This window comes from Stenella coeruleoalba, assembly GCF_951394435.1.
Source record: "Stenella coeruleoalba genome assembly, chromosome: 2".
Classification (NCBI taxonomy): domain Eukaryota; kingdom Metazoa; phylum Chordata; class Mammalia; order Artiodactyla; family Delphinidae; genus Stenella; species Stenella coeruleoalba.
Genome location: NC_137147.1, coordinates 169,055,863 through 169,079,209, shown reverse-complemented (window position 1 = coordinate 169,079,209; position 23,347 = coordinate 169,055,863). Strand labels below are relative to the sequence as shown.

Below are 23,347 nucleotides of genomic sequence, written 5' to 3'. Positions count from 1 at the left end.
ATATAAAGCAGCTGAATAACAGCAGAACAAAAGATGTGGGACATTTTGACATGTTTAACTGCACAAAAGAGAACAAGACGACATAATAGTGACAACAAGCAAAATATAAACAAGAGAATAAACTGTGTTTCTGGAAAGACTCAGACCCTGACATTAATATTCGGCCTCGCCAACTTCCTAAGCATAAAAGTTGGCCTTTACAATTCATAGTAATAGTCCCCGTGATGTAGAATCCTGTCCTTGCTTTCCATTGTTTCAAAGGGTATATTTCATAGTTCATACTGTAATGTCTAAGTTCAACTGGTCAATTTCTGGGCTTCATTTTTCCTCTTATTAAAGATACGTATACGAAGTCAGTAGTTTGGATTATATAGTACTGTTTAACAATCAATTAGCCCTTGGCAAAAGCTAAGTCGGCACTTTAACCTAAAGATCACACTAGACACTTACCATGTATAGAATATATAAAATATGAGTCAAAAATGGAAACACAGGAAGACTTTTTTTTTTAACCTCTCCAGAATTTAACTACTTGGGAATCTTGGATACTTATAAAATAACTTAGAACAAGAAAAATCCAAAGAGACACGCAGAAAGATCAGATGTTACCAGTAACCCAGTTTAAAATCTTGGGCACCTCACACTTAAAAATGCTCTTTGCAGAGCGAACTTACTTACTCTAGACACAATTCTAAAAAGATCAACTAAGCATATAACAGATTAGAAGTGGAAAATTAATTAGAAAGACGAAGAAAAAGTAATATCTTGAGACATTTTGTTGGCAGCAAGAAGTAACAGCTGACAGCAAGAGAGGAGAGAGAAAAATACCAGCAAGAATGAGTGCATTCCCGACTGCTGGTGGGGCTGTACTCTGAGTACATGGACAGGAGGGGCCTCTGCACCTGCACCCTATCCTTTGACTCTCGTGTTTGTGCACTCATCCACTGGCTGAATCAAAACTATTATCATACCAGTTGAACTGCTTTTCTAGTTCCAATTATCAGTTTTATGAGCTGCCTTAGTCTCTTGACAAGAATCAAAGATCCTATTCTCTTTCAGGAAGGGTTCCTTCTGTCAAGAGCTTTATATTTATCCTCGTTAGCTTCAAATTTCTTGATGTAGTCTCCAAATCATCTTACTTTCCGAATCACACACTACGCCCACTACACTAACAGATCAAAACGCAAAGCAGCACACCATAACTGATTTCCATAATGACTATCAACAGGAAGAGAATCAATCATCGTTAGCATGATTCCAAAGCAGGAAACATGTATTTCATAAGGATGGCAGGAAAAGGAAAAATTAATAATAAAATAATAAAATAAATTAGAAATACATTCTTCATTATCCTGAATGATAAATTTCCCAAATTTTCTGAATGTTTAAAAATTATCTGGTAGTTTTGTCTTTTAAAAATTATTGTACTTATCTAAACAAGAAATTTCCAAGAGAGACAAAATAAATGACTAATTTTACCATGTAGGATTCTGTGGTATATGAAAACATCTAAAGCACTCCACATTAAAATTCAAGTCATTACCATCATTTTAAGCAGGGAACATGAGCTACCAAAGATTCCACAAATGTCTGACACTGCTTGGCCAACACTTCTGAAATGGTATTTACAACGGTTACTCCTGGAAACTCTTGATAACTCTGTAGGCACCTTAGGACCAAGAAACTCCCAACATTTTAGTAAAAACATTCTTCAACTTAGTAGCAATAAAGAAGGATAAGTGAGTGAGCAGGGAAGAGACACACAACTTATGAGGACACTACACATACAATGACTGGCATTTTGTAGACTCAAAAAAACCTTCGTTATTAATAAGTGAAAGCATTAAGATTCATGGAAGTCCATGAGAACCTAAAGAAGCTAGTTATGAAGCATAAAGGGCACTGAAAGCTTTTATATAAAAGGAATCTGGAACAAGGAATAAGGGAAACAATATATACACAGTTCTCCAAAGCACACTTTGAACATGGATTTTTAAAGTGCACCGAAAGCAAATTAGTAATGTACCACAGGTCTGCTTCAGAAGACCTGGTATAAAAACTGGCAGTTGTCATTGCTGGAGACGGTGTGGAGATAAAGGAGCCCTCCTACACTGCTGGTGGGAATGTAAATTGATGCAGCCACTATGGAGAACAGTATGGAGGATCATTAAAAAACTAAAAACAGAGCTACCACATGATCCAGCAATCCCACTCCTGGGCATATATCCAGAGAAAACCATAATTCAAAAAGATACATGCACCGCAATGTTCATAGCAGCACTATTTACAACAGGCAAGACATGGAAACAACCTAAATATCCACTGACAGATGAATGGATAAAGGAGATGTGGTACATATATACAATGGACTACTACTCAGCCATAAAAAGAGTGAAATAATGCCATTTGCAGCAACCTGGATGCACCTAGAGATTATCATACTAAGTGAAGTAAGCCAGACAAAGACAAATATCATATCATAAAGCTCACATAAGGAATTTAAAAAAAAAAAAAAAGAGAGAGAGATACAGATGAACTTATACACAAAACAGAAACATATCCACAGACATGGAAAACAAGCTTATGGTTACCAAAGAGGAAAGGGGAAGGGGCAGAGGGATAACTTAGGAGTTTGGGATTAACATATACACACAACTATATATAAAATAGATAACCAACAAGGACATACTGTATGGCACAGGGAACTATACTCAGTATTTTGTAATAACCTATAAGGGAAAAGAATCTGAAAAAAAAAAGAAATATATGTATGTATAACTGAATCACTTTGCTGTACACCTGAAATTAACACAACATTGTAAATCAACTAGACGTCAATGAAAAAAAACCAAAAAACTGGCAATTGTGTCTGGAAGGAAGTACATACCTTATTTCAATTCTATCTTGCCCTGGGAAAGAGAGTGTCTACTGTGGGCAAATATGTTCTCAGGCCTATTGGCACTATAAAGAGTATGAGTTGTTAAACACTGGGGTGCTGAGTGAAGGTATCCACAAGACACATAAACTCTGTACTGGTTTTGCAACTTTTCTATACACCCCAAAATTATTTCAAAATAAGAAGCTAAAACAAAAAAGAATATGTAAGTGTCCATCGACAGATGAATGGATAAAGAAGATGTGGCACATATATGTAGTGGAATATTACTCAGCCATAAAAAGAAATGAAATTATTTGTAGTGAGGTGGATGGACCTGTCATACAGAGTGAAGTGGATCAGAAGGAGAAAAACAAATACCATATGCTCACACATATATATGGAATCTAAAAAAAAAAAATGGTTCTGATGAACCTAGGGGCAGGACAGGTGTAAAGACACAGACGTAGAGAATGGACTTGAGGACACGGGGAGGGGGAAGGGTAAGCTGGGACGAAGTAAGAGTAGCATTGACATATATACACTACCAAATGTAAAAATAGACAGCTAGTGGGAAGCAGCCGCATAGCACAGGGAGATGAGCTCGGTGCTTTGTGACCACCTAGAGGGGTGGGATAGGGAGGGTGGGAGGGAGACACAAGAGGGAGGGGATATAGGGTATATGTATGCATATAGCTGATTCACTTTGTTATACAGCAGAAACTAACACACCACTGTAAAGCAATTATACTCCAATAAAGATGTTTAAAAAAAAAAAAAGAATATGACCGCCAAAAAACTGGTCACTTGGCTTAATAGTGTCCTGATGAAATGAAGTCATCTACTCAAAATGTAAAAACCGGTTTTAGATCAAGATAAAAATATTTTATGAAATTTTAAGTTCATATTGCCTTAATAAACTTCTGCTTTCACTTCCAAATATATGATACCTTAGACAGGTTCTTTTTTCCCTCCCCAAGACTAATAACTGAAGGAACCACTTCACACAAGATGTTATATCTATTCTAATACCTTAGTAAAAGTCTCACTAAGTGTAACAATTATTTTACAAGATGGACCCAGAGCCAAGTAAAGTAAAAATAAACTGAATAATTACTGAGGTAAATCTAAGTCACGGTGAAGCAAAATATGCTTAGTACCTGAGTCAAAGAATACCCTTAGCAAATTTAGAATAACATACTATGTTAAGCATCTAGAAAGATATGCAAGTCCCTAGACCAAGGCAGTAGTGAAACTCAAAATAAATCATAGAAATTTAGTGCTTCCTAAGTAGACTGACATACCCTATTAAAATATTAACAAGATTAAAATTATATTTCAGCTTGAAGTTCACCTCTTACATTTCAAATGTCCCCTTAGGACCACAGAGAAGTTTTGAAAGAGTTCTAGTTGTAGAGTGAAGTAAGTCTACCAAATTCCTAGGCACTTGGCTCATTCTAAAGGAGTTAGTAGTAGAGAGGGAAAAAATCAGGCTAAATCTACTCAATTATCTGAGTATCAGACTTAAAAGTGGGTATTGTTTTGGAAGATTTTTTTTTTCCTCCCTAATGTTGGTAAAGGCAGAAAAATAAAGTATGAAGAAGAAAAATTAGGTTTGAAAGAACAGTACCTATCAAAATTTCACCTTTGGAAAGTATCATAGCAATGCATCATCTAGAGGTGAGTATGAAACTTCATGCTTCAATCATATAGGAAGAGGTCATAGCAAGCATTTTTTAAATGCACAATTAACCTGTCAATAAACATTAAAGTCAAATGATTCAAACAAGCTCTAAAACACAGCAGCTTCTTCTTCAAACTTTCCAACACTGACACATGATTTAAAAATGCGTTCTTCTGAAATACTGTCAGCTCACTAAACAGTATTATTTTTAAAAATTCCTACTTCGTCCATACTCTTACAAGAAAAAACTCTTTGTTATCACTGTATCGGCCATAAGACAAACTATCTCACCTTGGGTGAGGGACTAAAGCTCTCTGTCCTCAATTTCCATCTGTAAAAATGGAGATAGAAATAGTACCTTCATCATAAGAATACTGTGAGACTTGAGTTACTGCACGTAAGGGCTGAGAAGAATGCGTGGCAGATGGCAAGCACTCAAACTTTACCTTGTTATTTAAAACTTCTTTTCATAAACTATTATGGTTTCCATCTTTTCCATTAACTTCATTAGAGAACATAATTTGCCCATTATATTCTGATATTAACATGGCTATATTTCAGAGTAAAACATTTCCCTAAGAAAAATTAGATAGTACTGTCTCATTATGCAATGATATCTTAATCTATATATTCTATAATAACATAGCAATACAGCAAATATAATGTAAGGATTCAAATATTTTAATGATAATTTATGCACAGTTTGTTTGACTAGAAAAGTTTCCAGGAAAAACTGGAGAACAGTAGAAAGTTTCATATATTCTCCAACTCAATCCTAACTTTGTACTCTAAAATGTATCCTGATAACAGACCCATTTCTGTGTCAGCTACCACCATCGGGCTTTAATACTCAGCATGTGATGAGAGAAGAAACCATGTGTGAACAACTTTCAGGTCCCATGAGCAGGCTGACTGTTAAAGCTGTCAGGTTCAATTGCATCATTCCACTTTATTCAATGCCCCAAACTGCTCCCTAATTGTTAGGAGCTTAACGTATTCAAAACCATTGTTTAGGCTAATGCTGAAATGCCCCACAATTGAGTTTATAAAGTAGTGGGAGGGATTAAATTGTAGTTAAAACCATCAATGAACACTGATGATTGAGCAACAGGACTGTGCAGAAGAACCACCAATTCTAAGCAGGTTTCTTAATTGGCCAATATCTAATCAATATATCACCTACCTTTTGGGGTGGAAATTAAGTCCCTAGGACTAAAGAGGCTATTGAAATAATTTAAGAATGAAAAGACCTTAGTCAACAGCTGTATGTGAAATGACTAAATGGGTGTAATAACCATTAATTCCAAAGTACTTCATGGTCTGCAAAGTACTTATTCTCGCTTGAACTTCAGAATATACCTGTACTGCAGGTAGAACAGGTATTTAAAGTATTCCATTTCACATATGAAAAAAAAATCAACATCCACAAATGTAAAAGACCTACCCACAGACACACTAGTGAGCAGCAACGCTCCAGGAATCTAGGATTTCGGACCCCAGTTTCTGCTATTTTGCATTGTGCCACACAAACAGACACAGTAAAATTCCTAAGAATGCTTTTTCAAAGAGATACCCCTTAACACAGAGGCTCACAATCTATGTCACTTAACCTCTTCATCATCCAAAAGTAAGTAACATTAGAAAGCACTTATAAAAACTTATTCTGCTCAGAATGTGGACTTCCTTAAAATTACAAGTCATTATGCAATTATTTAAAACAGGGACTTCCCTGGTGATGCAGAGGTTAAGAATCTGTCTGCCAATGCAGAGGACACAGGTTCAAGCCCTGGTCCGGGAAGATCTCACATGCTGCAGAGCAACTAAGCCCTTGTGCCACAACTACTGAGCCTGCGCTCTAGAGCCCGCAAGGCACAACTACTGAGCCCGCGTACCACAACTATTGAAGCCCACGTGCCTAGAGCCCATGCTCCACAACAAGAGAAGCCACCGCAATGAGAAGCCCGCGCACCGCAACGAAGAGTAGCCCCCGCTCGCCGCAACTAGAGAAAGCTTGTGTGCAGCAAGATCCAATGCAACCCCCAAAATAAATAAATAAATTAATTAATTAAAAAGCAGGATACAACAATAAAGTAAAGTAAAATAAAATAAAATAGATGAAACTTTCGTTCTGACCAATCAAGTCAGAGCTCCTCCAAAGATAGATGAATCGGCCTGGGAAACTGAACCATTTTCCCAAACAGAATTAAAGTGCCCTATCAGCCATCATCTGAAAGGAAATCAGGATTATATCTAAGACAGCTCCCCAACACACACACCAAAGTTAAGATACTTGAAGTAAAAGTCTCACAGAAATCTGCAAAACATTAGTCACTAAATTATACCCTTAAAATACTTAAATTTATCTGCATTTAGTAAATATCACATAAATAAACCTTAGAAGTTCCTTCAATTACTTTTAAACCCGTATCATTTTTATAATAGTAACACAGAGTAAACAAGGAACCATGATTATCTACATGAAGACTGTATCCAAAAGCAAAACTCAGAATGCAAGACATATTAGAATACAATTATTTTCATTACATTCTGTCTTAAACTCTATTAAAGCAATCAACCTTCAAACAAAAGCACCAGGATTCTTCCAAAGACAAAACAGAATGAATGCAGAACTAAGAAACAGTGGAATTTGAAAGGCAAAATGAAATATTAATGGCACACCTATAGAAACTAATTTATACCTCTACCCATGATACAAGAGCAGAGCACCCATCATTAAAACATCACAAGGACAGCAGTTCTATCTTCCAATAATGTTAAGGAACTATAATTGTAACTATACTGCTGATATCTGTGAAGGAATAATTACCCTAAAAACAAGTTTATCAAATAAAACAAAAGGATTTGACATCAAACAATATAAAACTAGGTTATCAAACATTTTTAAAGGTTTTTTTCAAATTAGGGCTGCTAAGCATCAGACTTTGTCTCCCCACATTTTTACAAGTGTCTCCTTTTTGCCCCATTAAAGGCACAAATGTAGTTTCAGTTTTTAATTTCTATTAGCTCTTCCTGATCTTACTTCCCTGACCACTTGCCTGGGAACAATCCTTAAGACAGCAAATAAACCAAAGAAGAGGCCTGTCTATCTTACTTAAAACCAAGGCCAGAAAGATCAAGAATGACCTACGGATTTTTATCCTTCTGGCACCAAGCCCATCACTAAAAATTACTGCTTTCATTAAGGTTTTGGGAGGGAAAGGAGGAAAGTCAAAACATCGTTCAAATTTAACACTTCTATTCTCTGATTTATATTTTTTAAAACATTTGCTTGCTGGTGTGATGGTTTTCTCAATAATTGTAACAAGGCTTCTATAATTATATTTTAAACATTGATAGTTTTAATTTACACACTTATAGCACTACTCTCTTCATTTTTAAATCAACTACCTATAAAGAAACTCTAAATAAAAGGCTAGGGTGTGATTATCTAACCACAGTGAATTGCATGATCTGAAAACATACAAGGCCTATATAAAAGTTAAACAGAAATAAACTTCTGTCATTTGGAAAGAAGATTAAATTACCAAGTGCATCACAATTTTAGGAGTTCTATCTAAACATTCGATTTATTCTAAATATTTCTGTATCCTTTCCTTTGCACATTGCCTAGAAAATTCACACTTTGCACATTCAACACCAATACTATTGTCTAAGGCAGCTAAACTGAAGTAGTTCTGCACTCAGTTCAACTCAGAGGTCAACCTGCCTCAGTTGCCTGGAGACTGATGGTTGCTACAGCAGCACCAGATAAGCCAGGCTAAATAAGCTCCGGCTTCAAGGCAGAAAGTGTTTACTGCTGGACAGAAACACAGATGCAGCTGTCTCGGCATGCAGCATGGGAGTCTCACTGGATGATCATATTTATAAGAGACCCACCTTACTGAAACAGGGAGGAGGATAAACAGTGAAGATTTTAATTGGACTGAATCCTGGATTACTTGAAACTATGATTTCTTTGTTCTTCAGCTGAGTCATATGTTAAGTGGAATTTTCCCTCTAGCTATAAATTTCTCTTCACTACCACTTCCCCCACCCACCTCCCTAAAGTCAACCCCCAAAACCACAAACATAATGAATGGGAAGAAATGAGATTTTTGCTTAATTCAGCCTGGAATTAACCAGAGGGTAATTAAAACAGACTTTTAGAAAGAAAGGAAAGGAAAATGCACATTGAAAATGTTCATGTGAGACTCTTTCCAAGGATATAAAGCTATCAACAGCATATGGTTACACTTAATTAAAAGAGATAAAACTATTAATAAGAGCCATTTTCTCATTTATCCTTTCACCCTCTCTAACCCCAAACCCCTATCATTATGCCTATACCTCACCAAGGCTAGTGAAATGAGCTAGAGAAAAACTCTCCTAAACTAGTCAAACTTCCCTTCTTCAGGTTGAGAAGTTCACCAAATTGTTAACTTTCATTTTCAAAGACAATACCACTAACCATGCCATTGTTTTTCTGTGCTGAACTGTTGTTTATTCTAATTCTTGATCTAATTATAATGGTGATCGTTTGCACTGCACCACTACATACTTTAAAAATAACTTAATGCTGTGCTCTGATGTACAACTTACAGAAAATGCTGGAAAAGTGTACATATATTCTAAGGCCCGTACAATAGAAACTATGAACACATACATAAAGCAGAAGTTTACAGCAACTTACAAACAACTAACTACTTAACTAGTTGTTTATAACTAGACATTTGTCTTTGTCATAATTTTCTTAAAACTCTGAGACTATTAGAGGCATTGGGTAAAATGAAAATAATAAAATTATAAAGAATTCCAAATAAAGAAAAAATATATATACTTTAGGAATTTTAAATTATTACCTTTGAGGAAACATGGGGGTTGGGGATGGGGAGTGAGTGTGCGTGCTTGTGTGTGAGTGTGTGTGCGCATGTGTGTGTGTGTGTGTGTGTGTGTGTGTGTGCACGCACGTGCGCAGCTGTGGCCATTTACTATTCTATTTATATAATTATGATTTCTCTGGTTTGACTCTGGCTCTTAGAGCATTCCTGTAGACTAGGTCACCCATCAAGTTCCAGATCTAAAATGAAGGAAAAGGATAAATAAATGCAAAACCACCAACATAGTCACCATTATTTATAATATTATAAATATCCCTTCTTTCTCACAAGAAAGAACACCCTATAAGTACTTAAAAGAATCATTCACTCTTAATCCTATACTCTCCTTCACTGGTTTTTAAAAATTTACACCACAGATATTCATATATTATTTCTGCGATTTTAAAATTATGAAAGGAATTTTTAAAACCACAGAAGTCCAAAAGTGGTTCATACTTTGTAAGTCCTACTTTTAAAAGAGGGAATAAGAGCTCCCCCCAAATTACTATTTTACATCATTAGGACAAAATCAGGAACTCAGAAATTGAAAAGAATCAGTTGGTGCCAACATATTCTTTTGTGCTCTCCCATGAATATCATGTAAACGTGTGTATCATTTCCACTCGCGTCAATACAGATTGAGATATTTTATAAATTCCTATAGGAAGCCCTATTTCATTTATCTCCCCTATAATCTAACTTACTTTCATTTGCAAATGAAGAAACTGACAAAGGATTAATCTCCAAAATATACAAGCAGCTCATGCAGCTCAATATCAACAAAACAAACTACCCAATCCAAAAATGGGCAGAAGACCTAAATAGACATTTCCCCAAAGAAGACACAGATTGCCAGCAAACACATGAAAGGATGCTCAACATCACTAATCATCAGAGAAATGCAAATCAAAACTACAATGAGGTATCACCTCACACCGGTCAGAATGACCATCATTAAAAAAATCTACAAACAATAAATGCCGGAGAGGGTGTGGAGAAAAGGGAACCCTCTTGCACTGTTGGTGGGAATGTAAATTGATACAGCCACTATGGAGAACAGTATAGAGGTTCCTTAAAAAACTAAAAATAGAACTACCATATGACCCAGCAATTCCACTACTGGGCATATACCCTGAGAAAACCATAATTCAAAAAGAGTCATGTACCACAATGTTCATCACAGCTCTATTTACAATAGCCAGGACATGGAAGCTACCTAAGTGTCCATCAACAGATGAATGGATAAAGAAGATGTGGCACATATATACAATGGAATATTACTCAGCCATAAAAAGAAACGAAACTGAGTTATTTGTAGTGAGGTGGATGGACCTAGATAGAGTCTGTCATACAGAGTGAAGTAAGTCAGAAAGAGAAAAACAAATACCGTATGCTAGCACATATATATGGACTCTAAAAAAAAAAAAAAAGGTTCTGAAGAACCTAGGGGCAGGATGAATAAAGACGCAGACGTAGGGAATGGACTTGAGGACACGGGGAGGGGGAAGGGTAAGCTGGGACAAAGTGAGGGTGGCATGGACATATATACACTACAAAATGTAAACAGATAGCTAGTGGGAAGCAGCCACATAGCACAGGGAGATCAGCTCCGAGCTCTGTGACCACCTAGCGGGGTGGGATAGGGAGGGTGAGAGGGAGACACAAGAGGGAGGAGATATGGGGATACATGAATATGTATAGCTGATTCACTTTGTTATACAGCAGAAACTAACACACCACTGTAAAGCAATTATACTCCAATAAAGATGTTTAGAAAAAAAAAAAGACAAATGGATGTACATGTTACTTTGTAACACTGTAATAATTTACCTGAGTTGTAGCAACAGCAGAGGGTGCAGACGACCCAGCAGACGGGGAGAGCGCTCCCACTTGCTGTAAATGCCCAGAAGGTTGCTGAGGTAAATGAGAACTGGAGACAGGAGTACTGGATCCTGAGCCAGATGCTACATTTGGAAATGATACTGCTACATCACTGCTGCTATAAATACCTACAAGAAAAAAATCTTATTTAAATATTTTATAATTTAGCAGTCAAATTGGTCACAGACACCAACATTAATCGATGTTAGAATACCCACATTTCCTCCTGATCCCTCCCACAATGATAAATTTTATTGATGTCAAAAAAAAAAAAACACGGTCCGGGAAGATCCCACATGCCGCGGAGCGGCTGGGCCCGTGAGCCATGGCAGCTGAGCCTGCCTGCGCGTCCCGAGCCTGTGCTCCGCGACGGGAGAGGCTACAACGGTGAGAGGCCCGCGTACCGCAAAACAAAAAACAAAAAAAACCCAGTAACTAAATGTATAAATACTGACTTTTCATAAAGTACTTGTCTTAAAGAAACTAAGACTTTTTTTATACGTCAAAGATGATTTGTTAAGAGACAGAGATCACATCAGGAAGTGCTTTGTAAGAATAATAATAAGGGTTTTAGGAATTCCGAAGAGCAGTGACATGTTTCTGAAATAGGAGAATGAAGAAATTAGAGTTGTATAAAAATTACTTGGTAAGCCTTTCAAAAATGCAGATACTAGAGCCCCAGCACTCATGATTGAGAAGGTATGAAATGGGAAGAGACTCTGTTTTTGAAAGGTCATCCACATTACAGAGCAGAAAAGAAAATGGAACAGGACTAGACTTGATATTCCGAGAACAACAAAGAGCCTGATGCCACTGGTGGGACACAGCAGTGAGAATAAAGAATACAGGTGGATTCTATAGATATTCAGGAGGTAGAATAAACAGGACTTTATGACTGACCGAATGAGGTATCTAAAGTAGCAGTCGGGGTGGCCAGGGAACAGAGCATTAAGAGATGATGGTGACGTGGAAAGCTAGGTGGTGGTAGCATTCACTTCAGAGAACACAGGAAAAGAGGAAAGAGATTTGAAAGTATTTTCAGTAGCACCACAGGGTTAAAAAGCCAGAAAGAAAGAGTAGAAGCAATTCACTCTAGAAAAGTGGATGGACAGAGGACAGAAAGAGAAAATGAGCAAAAGTTAAGAAGAAACTAGGAGTTACTTTAAAAAGTGTTTTGTGGGTTTTTTTGGGGGTTTTTTTCCCCCCAAGATGGGTGATCATGCTCTTATGCTGATAACAAAAAGTCCACAGAGAAGGAAAGGCTCTTTGAGGATAAAGGTTAAGAGACAGGAATCTCTATAAACCAGTGGGGTTCTGAACCAGGGGTGATTCTGCTTCACAGGAGACATATGACAATGTCTGGACACATTTTTGGTTGTCAAAACTAGGAGGTACTACTGGCATCTAGTAGGTAATGGCCAGGGATGCTGCTAAACATTGTACAATGCACAAGCCAGCTCCTCACAACTAAGAATTATCTGGCCCATAGAGTTAATAGCAATGGAGGCTGAGAAATCTTATAATAAACCAGGGCTCTTGGGAGGGTGGGAGGGAATAAGACCTCAAGAACTTGACACTATAAACAAGAGGAAAGCAGAAGAAAAGAACCTAAGTATGCCATAGTCAAAAAAATTTTTTTGAGAAAACACAGTGGTTATATCAACAGTAAAATTTACTTTGTTCTAAAGAATATAAATATTATTGATTGATAATAAATAGAAGTACCTATAATCTTCAAACAAGGGGAATACAAAAATTGGGACATTTTTAAAGGCCTTACAACTATAATTGAGGCTCCTAAGATCCTTTTTATATCTACAATTTCTCCAGAATAATGATAATTTGTCCACTTAACAAATACATTCATTCCACAAACATCTGAGAGCTCACTGTTTGCCAGACAGTATTCTAAGCCCTAGAGATACAAAGCCATTCGAGATATGTGGTCTCCGCCTTCAAGAAGCTTAGTGGAAAAAAGAGACAATTACAAAAGACCGTGAAGAGTATTATGATAGAGATATCCTCAGGAGGCTGTGAGTGCATAAAGAGGGTTATCTAACCCAGACCTGGAGTGAGAAAGGATGAGGTCAAAAAGCGAACTGGAAGAGATGGGTGCCTTTAAAGCTAATTTCTAAAGGAGCTGGAGGACAGAGGTGAAGGGCATTCTGAGGAAGAAACATGCGCCACAGAGCCAGGTAGATTCTAAGAACTTATAAGTGCCATCCGTGTAGCTTAAGCAAGAAATGAGGCTAAAAAATAAGCAGGAACCAAATCAAGAAGAACATTAAAAGTTAAAATGTTAGGGCTTCCTGGTGGCACAGTGGTTGACAGTCCACCTGCCGATGCAGGGGACACAGGTTCGTGCCCAGGTCTGGGAAGATCCCACATGCCGTGGAGCAGCTGGGCCCGTGAGCCATGGCCGCTGAGCCTGCGCGTCCGGAACCTGTGCTCACAACGGGAGAGGCCACAACAGTGAGAGGCCCGCATACCGCAAAAAAAAAAAAAAAGAAAGAAAGAAAGATGGACCACAAAGGACAAAATAAGGAAACAGAGAGAATCTTAGAAACCACCTAAGAGGATTTCAAAGGAAAAGGTCAAATGATTCTATTGATCATTTAAGGTAAGGCCAGAAAAAGAAGTCATGAAAAGTAACAAGAAATTTTGGCAAGATAACTCTTTTAAGAAGTTTGGCTGTGGAGGACAGAAAAGAGCACATAAATGCAGTGAATATTTATAAACCTACATTCCAAAGGACAGGCCCGTGGGTGAAGAAAAAAATTGTTTTAAGTTGTTTACCCCATAGTTCTTTCAACAAATACTTATTGAGGTTCTAATAATAATTTTTAAAAAGGCAATGAAGATGGCAAAGAACAGAAAGGAATTCATCCTTCAAAGAACTTATAGTCTCACAGCACAGCTAATAAGTACTCCCAAGCTACTATGATACAGGAGGGAAATGCTAAATACCATAAGGACATATGATACAAAAAACGACTTAAGTTCAGAGGAAGAGACTGGGGTGGAAGAGTTCCAGAGAGAAGTACTTCAACTCAGCTTTTTCAAAGTACCTTAAAAGGTAGAGTGCTGATTTTTTTTTAATGTCGAAAAGCATACTATACGTGGAATCTCCAATTCCCAAAACCAAAAGACAAAAGCGAGCTGGAGGCAGTAGGCTGAAATCACAACAGGACAAGTTTTTGATTGAGACAAACGTCCTGGCTCTCCCAACCTTGTGATCTTAAACTTTGTGAGCCTCCATACTGTTCTTTTCTAAGAACCAAGATAATAGCTACCTTAAAGGTTTTTGGGAATACTCATGTAAAGGCTCTAACAGTGCCTAATACACAGTAAGTTGCCATAAATGGTAGCTATAGCTATTATAGAGTTAGCGCTCTAGTTAAAAATTTATCTTTAAGTCAGGGAAGTATAGTATTTTAATTGTCAGGTCCTCTACTGTCCGTACTACACTTTGAAAACTGCAAATACCATTACCACATGCAATAATATATCATGAAAGTATAATACTGAGAAGCAAAACTGTGGTGTGTTTGAGGATCTTCAATCTCTAAACTTAAGTCTGTTTTCTAACTGCATTAGCTTGATCTTAAATGGGAAACTGCACAGCTAAAAACGCAGCAATCACACTTTGAAACTGGTACTCAGGTTACTGTAATAAAATAGAACAAATCAAAATTTTCCTTTCCTATCAAGTCAGGAAAGCATGGAATTCTAAATCTTTTTCTGAAAATGCAGATCACTGGCTCACCTCAACTCCCTCATACCCCGGGTACGATGGTACAGCATTAACCGTTCACTAAGACCTCTAGATCCTTTTTCACAAGGCAAATAATCCTCCTTAGATTGTTCTGGACCTGCTTTCTATTTAACTTCACTCTATTTTCATCTTTTACAAGTTATATGCTATTTTAGTCTAAATCAAGGTGACATTCATCTAATTAAATAGAACTGAATCCTGCAATGCAAAAGCTCAAGGAAAATACCCTCAAATTCACCTGTTCTGGATACAATACTGTGCACCTGCCGTTCAGGGCAGTTGTACCGGTTTACACTTTCCACCAACAGAGACCAAGTGCCTCTTTTCCACCTCACACTCAATTTTATCTAGTCCTTAGATCTTTGTTAATCCAATGGGCAAACAAAGGTGCACTACCACACTTTTACCTGTGTGTAACCAGGCGTGGGAGGACGTGTGGAATGAGCACTGTCAGGAGGAGCGCTCCTCGTGTGGAATGAATTTTGGCGAATGGAACTGGAGAGAGAGGAGGCCCGGACTTAGGACCAGCCCGGGTCAGCCGTCGCATGTGACAGTGGCAGTGAGGACGGAGACCTGCTCACCCACCCATGGGCGCCCGAGGGAGAGAAGCAGCGCAGGTATAACGTGCAGCTGTCCCAAAAAAGGCTCCCCTCTGAGGTTCTTAGGGTCAGCGCGTGCCAGACAGACCGTGCTTGCGTCTCCTGCTCTGTCCGAAGTTTCCTTGGGTTCCTCACAGATGTCTTTGCACCCTTCAGGTCTCAGCTCAAATGGCACCTTCTCAGAGAGGACTTCCTTGACCACCCTATTGAGTACTGCAACCCCCTCACTGCCTCCATCTACTCCCCTGCTTTATTTTTCTCCATACTCATTATCACATTTATCATTCTGCATGTTTTCCTTATTCCTTTTGTTCACTGTCTTTCCCATGTCCCTCTGGAATGTACTCTCCATGAGGATGGGAGTCTGCTTTGTTCACTGCCTTATTCCCAGTATTGTACTTAGAGCAGTGTCAGGCATACTAGATTTGCAATACATGTTTATCATTATCATTCAGTACTGAATGAGTAAATTCTATTTGGCAAGGCAGTATAGCTTAGTAATTAAACTTGCAGGATGGGGCTCATTTGGACCTCAGATCAGCTGCGTGACTTTGGACAAGCAACTTAACTTCCCTAAGCTTCTTTCCTTAAAGGTGAAGTGGGGGGCTTCCCTGGTGGCACAGTGGTTAAGAATCTGCCTGCCAATGCAGGGGACACGGATTCGAGCCCTGGTCTGGGAGGATCCCACATGCCAGGGAGCAACTAGGCCCGTATGTCACAACTACTGAGCCTGCACTCTAGAGTCCGCAAGCCACAATTACTGAAGCCTGCGTGCCACAACTACTGAAGCCCGCATGCCTAGAGCCCGTGATCCGCAACAAGAGGAGCCACAGCAATGAGAGACCCACGCAGCACAGCGAAGAGTAGCCCCTGCTTGCTGCCGGTAGAGAAAGCCCACATGCAGCAGCGAAGACCCAATGCAGCCATACATACATACATACATACATACATAAATCTATTTTAAAAAACAAAAAAACGAGGTGAAGTGAGGTTCGTAAGAACACCTTGTCCTTTATTGGGTTGTAAGGATTAAATGCCTGGCACACACTAGACACTTAGAGGCTATTGTTATGTTTCATAAGTTGTGTAGACTAGGAGTCTTGATTTATCTTTTCTGTTTCTAGGCTGCTCATTTGAGGCAAGTGTGCATGTGTGTGCAAATGTGTGTGTGCACACATACGATCTAGCAAATCTATCATGCTGTGAACAAACTAGGCCACCTTCACAGGTACTTTTAAGAACTGGAGTTATCAGCACAAACAGTCCCCATTTTTTACTCATGACAATGGGATGTTTTATAATAAAGACACTGTAAATCAACTATATTTCAACAAAAAAATTTTTTAAAGGATGAAATGAAAAACGAACAAAAAAGAAACAAAGATGCAGAATGATACAGAGAGTGGCAGTAACATACTGATTCATTTATCCATCCACCCAAGAAATATTTACTTCATATGTACTAAAAGACAGGCACTGTGCTAAGAGCAGAGAATAAAGTAGGGAACAAGACAGAAAAGATCTCTGTTCTCCAGGAATATACAATTAGGGAGGCAAACATCAAAACAAACACATGAGACTTCCCTGGTCAAGACTCCATGCTCCCAATGCAGGGGGCCCGGGTTTGATCCCTGGTCGGGAACTAGATCCCACATGCATGCTGCAACTAAGAGTTCGCATGCCACAACTAAGGAGCCCGTGAGCTGCAACTAAGGAGCCTGCTGGCAGCAGCTAAGACCCAGAGTAACCAAATAAATAAGTAAAAAAATAAAATATTAAAAAAAACAAACACGACTATAAATTGTTGCAAACACTATATGATGGAAGAGAAAGGGTATAATGAGGGTGAAAAATTAAGAAGCAGAAAAGATCTGTCTGAAGAAATGATATAATAAGACCTAAAGGTTAGGTATGTAGTTGTTAACTGAACAAAGAATGAAGCAGAAAAGCTCGTTCAAAAAACAAGTTAAGGGCTTCCCTGGTGGCGCAGTGGTTGAGAGTCCGCCTGCCGATGCAGGGGACGTAGGTTCGTGCCCCAGTCCGGAAAGATCCCACATGCTGCAGAGTGGCTGGGCCCGTGAGCCATGGCCGCTAGGCCTGCGCGACCAGAGCCTGTGCTCCGCGGCGGGAGAGGCCGCAACAGTGAGAGGCCCAAAAAAAAAAAAAAAAAAGACAAGTTAAAAAAAAAGGTAATATGGCTAAAGTATAGTGGAGAGAGTGGTAGAAGACAAGGTTAGAGAGGGGAAGTAGATCTCACAGGACCCTGTAAGCCATGTAGAGGTGTTTAGAATTTAAGATCAATACGAAGGGGACTTCTCTGGTGGCACAGTGGTTAAGAATCCACCTGCCAATGCAGGGGACACGGGTTCAAGCCCTGGTCCAGGAAGATCCCACATGCTGCAGAGCAACTAAGCCTGTGTGCCACAACTACTGAGCCTGCACTCTAGAGCCACAAGCCACAACTACTGAAGCCTGTGTGCCTACAGCCCATGCTCTGCAACAGGAGAAACCACCACAATGAGAAGCCCACACACCACAACGAAGAGTAGTCCCCGCTCGCCGCAACTACAGAAAAGCCTGTGCGCAGCAACAAAGACCCAATGCAGCCAAAAATAAATAAATAAATATTTTTTAAAAAGATCAATGGGAAGACAATAAAGACGAATAGTGAGAACTGGATTTTTAAAATATCATCCCTCTAACTGCTGTGTAGCAAATGAATAGAAAGGAGGAAGAGTGGAAACAGAAAGATCATTTAAGAGGCTATTACATAAACTAGATGAAAGATTATGATCCTCTAAAAATGGTAGTGGAACTGACCATGGAGAAAGATGTGTCTGAAGTGCATCTACAAGTTAAAATCACCTAAACTTGATAAGCTATACTTGGTAGACAGTGTAAAGTATTTTGCATCAATCCCAATTTCGTTCATTATGTGTTGTTTCTTTTGAATTTACCCATAAAGACAACACATACTCATTATTAAAATTTTTAAGTAGATGGGAAAGTAGGAAAAAAAAATCAACCACAAAGACTGTTAATATTTTTATATATTTTCAAACTTTTTGGTGCAGAGTTTACGGTTTTGCTCTATATAGTTGCCTATATACTGGACATAGAATTTTTAATCCTCTTACACTTACCATACATATTTTCTGATTTCATTTTAAAATATTTTTAAATGTTTTGAATATCATTTTGATATCAATTGAATACTGCAGAGTTGACCTGATTGTACAATATTCTACAAATATTTATGCACCTAATATGCCCAGATACAATACTTCCTGCTAAAGATGCTACAAAGAAGAAAACAGATACCATCCTTGCACTCGTGGAGCTTAAAGTAAAGGAGTCATACGTTAAATAATCACACAAATATTAGTGCTATGATGAAAAAGTAGAATGTGCTATGACAGAATACGAGGGGTAACTTAAGATTAGCAGTACCAAAAACAAAAAAACAAAAAAAGAAAAGAAAAATTCGCAGTAAAGGGTAGGCCTTTGTAAAGTGACACATAAACTAAAAGGAAGTCCTTAGGGGAAGTTCTAATTTTACTTGCCTAGACCTCTTTCCCATTTCTTTTCCAAATAGCACCCTATTTTCTATTAGGGAAGTACCCGTCCTCCACTTCATGCACTCCTGGCCCAGGGATGAACATGTAATCCAATCTGAGGCAAACCGTCTCTGCTGGGAACTTACACCTTGAATGTATGCTCATAAGGGCAGAGAATGATCAGACCTAAGTTAGTCTAATGGTAATAATATTAGGAGTCTATTAGTTCTTGTTCACCTTGCCCTTTAAACTACCCTTATTTCTCTCCTCCAAAAGTTTTAGAGTAAGGTCTTTCTACTAATTCTCTAAAATAACTGTATATATCCAATAAATTACTTTTTGCTTACATTCGACAGAACCTACTTCTGTGGCTTACATACAATGGACCCTAACAGACACAGCCACTGTGGTATAATAAACAAAGAAACAAGATACTCAAAATGAAGCTAGGGACTTCCCCCAGTGGTCCAGTGGTTAGGACCGCTGAAGGGGGATTAGGACCCATTCCAAGCTTCCAGTGCAGGAGGTGTAGGTTTGATCCCTGCTTGGAGAACTAAAAAAACAAAAGAAGCTAGAATCCAGCCCAGGAGTCAGCTCAGGTAAAACCTTGCAGGCCATAAAGGACTTCCCAATTTTGTAGTAATGGAAAGCCATTAAAGCGTCTTAACCAAGAGTGACATGATCATAATAGTATTTTTAAGAGATCACTTTGAATACAAAGTGAACAATGCCTTAAAAGAAAACAGAAGAGTAGAATCAGGGAGATAAATTAGGTCGTTACTGCAATACTTTACACAAAAGATTTTTTTTTTAAGTTTCATTTATTTATTTATTTATTTTTGGCTGTGTTGGGTTTTCGTTGCTGCACACAGGCTTTCTCTAGTTGCAGCGAGTGAGGGCTACTCTTCGTTGCAGTGCGCGGGCTTCTCATTGCAGTGGCTTCTCTCATTGTGGAGCATGGGCTCTAGGCACGTGGGCTTCAGTAGCTGTGGCACATGGGCTCAGTAGCTGTGGCTCACGGGCTCTAGAGCACAGGCTCAGTACTTGTGGCACATGAGCTTAGTTGCTCCGCGGCATGTGGGATCTTCCCAGGCCAGGGATCGAACCCGTGTCCCCTGCATTGGTAGGCAGATTCTCAACCACTGCACCACTGGGGAAGCCCTACACAAAAGATTTTAAGTAACTTAAATTTGGTGAGAATTATGGAGTGACCAAAGCAGAGGCTCAGGAGTGAGTCCCAAGGAATTTCAACACCAAATCAGGATAAAGGAGAAGTCACAAAAAACTAAAAAGAAATGGTCAAAACAGTAGGACAACCAAGTTAGGGAAAGTGGAAAAAGAAGAGAAGGGGAAGTGATGTAAGATGATCATGTAAGAAGAAAACTGAAAAATACTCACTTGGACTTGACAGTGTGAAAGCTATTCCTGACCCGAGTGGAGTAGTAGTTGCAGAAGCCAATATGAAGTGGTTTTAAAAAATCAGTCAATCAATCAATGGGGGAATTTCTGTTTCTGGCAACAAGGCAGACTCGACAACCTAAAAACCTTCCTAATTAAAAGTACCTAAATGTGAATAGTTAAACCCACAAAAAAAAAAATTAAGGGGTCCAAATAAAAAGGAAAGGCTTTAACAGCTGCCCTAAAGCAGCCAGCCTATGTCAGGAGCCTAGGACCTTTGGCTTTAATGCCCACCACAAGGAAAAGAGATAAAACCTTGGGTCTCCGATGGAGGGAAAGCTGAAATTGATGAGACCCTGATTATATAGTTTAGACTTTCCCATGGCTACAGTTTCAGGGGAAAACTAACCCATCCCTTCTCCACTCCACACCCAAAGACCCCCACAAAACACAAAACCCCCAAATCACGGCATACACAGGGAGAAAAATAAAATAAGGAAGTTTGTCCAATTTGATCTGAGCTTTGGATAGAGGACAGAAGATCTGCCTTGAGAATTTACAGCCACAGCCTTGTCTTCAAATAGGTTTTGGGTCTGAACTTACACCATCTGCCTGGTCTGGTAAATCCCAAATGCTGAATCAATATAAGGGGTCAGGCAGTACCGTCACTTGAATATATTAGCAGAAGCAAATGCAAAACCTCTTTGAAGGGATATATCCTCAACCCAGGCTAGAAAATGAGTTTGCAATCCAAAATTAGAAAACATGGAAAGAACAATCCCCTTGATCACAAGTTAGCGGACATTAAGATTTGACTATCTTCTAAAAACCTTAGAAAACAGAAAACAGCAAATAAAGATTATGAGATAAAGATTTTAAATGATTAAGAACCTAAGAGAAGAAATCAAAAATATGAGAAAGGAACAACATTCTATATAAAAAAGAAGAACCTGGGATATCCTTCTGTGGTAAGCAGAATTCCCCAAGTTTCCCATCTCCTGGTTATTCAAACACTAATCTAGGTACTGCTCTGAAGGCACTGGCAGATTGAATTAAGGTACTCATCAGCTGACCTTAAAATAGGTGGATTATTCTGAATATGAGGGTGGGCCCAGTGTAATTGAATGAGCCCTTAAAAACCAAAGAAGGGCAGAAGAGTCAGTGGGAGATGCAGCAGAGAAAAGCAAGGGAAATGTGGCAGAAGGGGATGTCAAGAGAGACTCTAGGTGTGAAAAGGATTCAAATCATCACCTTTTCTGGCTCTAAGATATAGAGACACATGTGCAAGGCTGGGAGAGAAGGCTCTAAGAGCTAAGGGAGGCCCTTAACTGACCGGAAATGGTGACCTTGGTTCTACCACTCCAAGGAAAGAACTAGATTCCACCAACAACCTGAATGAGCTTGGAAGTGGGTTGTTCCCAGAGCCTCCTGACAATAAGAGCTGGCCAACACTGTGACATCAGCCTTGTGAGAATCTAAGCAGAGAAACCAACTTACCCAACCCAGACTTCTGACTGTACACTAAGAAATTTGTCTGGTTTTAAGCTGCTAATATTTGTGGTAATTTGGTAGAGCAGCAAGAGAAAACTAATATACTTGCAGTGTCAGAAAGTAAAGAAGCATTAAAAGAATAGAGGGGACATATCAAAAGGACATGGAGTCAGCTTACAGGGCTCCCAATGCCTAATTGTGAACAATCTAAGCATCACAACAAATGGATTATAACCCATACAAATCCGTAAGTCCATACTGAAATAAACTGAAAGTTTGATGAGGAATGGAATATTTACATAGTCTCACAGTTTATTCCACAAAATACTAATTATAAGGGGGAAAGAAAACCTTTTCATTGGAAAAGTCTCATTATATGCCATGTGACAAAATGCAATGGAAAGATCACTTCTAAAATATATAACCCTGGGACTTCCCTGGCGGTCCAGTGGTTAAGAATCCACACTTCCACCACAGGGGGCACGGGTTGGATCCCTGGTCGGGAACTAAGATCCCTGCGTGCCATGTGGTGCGGCCAACAAAAAAAATAAATAAGATAAAACAAATAGCCTGAACCTAGTAACTTAAAAAAAATCCAAAACAACTGGCCTATAATCCTCAAAAATTTAGGCAGCTGTCAAAACTCAGATGGTGTCTAAAGACTAGATGCTACTAATAAGGTGATATTAATTTCCTGTTCTTGATAGCTGTACCATGATTTTGGAGGAGAATATCCTTGTTTGTAAGAAATACTTAGGTATTAAGGGCTGATGGGGCACTATGAGTGTAACTTACTCTGAAATGGTTGAGGAAAATAAAGTTCTCTATATTTGCAATTTTTCTATAAGTTTGACACTGTTTCAAAATAAAAATATTTTTAGATGTGAGGAAAGAGCTAAACACTCTTAAAAAACAAGAAAGAAAAACAAAACCAGACCAGGTCCATTAAAAAAAACAACAACAAAGAATTCCTAAAATTTAAAAACACATTCACTAAATAGAAACAATTAATTAATAGAGCTAAAGAAATGATGAGTGAACAAAAAAGAGTTAAAGAAATTACACAGATACAGCACAGAGAGATTAAGAAGTGGAAATTATAAATGAGAGGGTAAGGGACATGAAAGACAGATGAAAATCTAAAAAAAACTGCTCAAGAATAGAAAGAATAAGAAGAGTAATAATTTAAGATATAATGGCTACAACTGTG

The 23,347-nt window shown here is 38.5% G+C and overlaps 1 protein-coding gene across 12 annotated transcripts in view; it reads right to left on the bottom strand.

Annotated features, from left to right (window-relative positions):
* The window catches only part of MLLT10 (MLLT10 histone lysine methyltransferase DOT1L cofactor), a 256,251-nt gene that overhangs the window by 17,729 nt on the left and 215,175 nt on the right, over nucleotides 1–23,347 (bottom strand). For all 12 annotated transcript variants that reach the window (XM_079912301.1, XM_079912296.1, XM_079912302.1 and 9 more), the window contains one exon: nucleotides 11,267–11,445. In XM_079912301.1, the coding sequence (XP_079768427.1) occupies nucleotides 11,267–11,445 (179 nt within the window). The remainder of the gene's footprint in view (nucleotides 1–11,266; nucleotides 11,446–23,347) is intronic.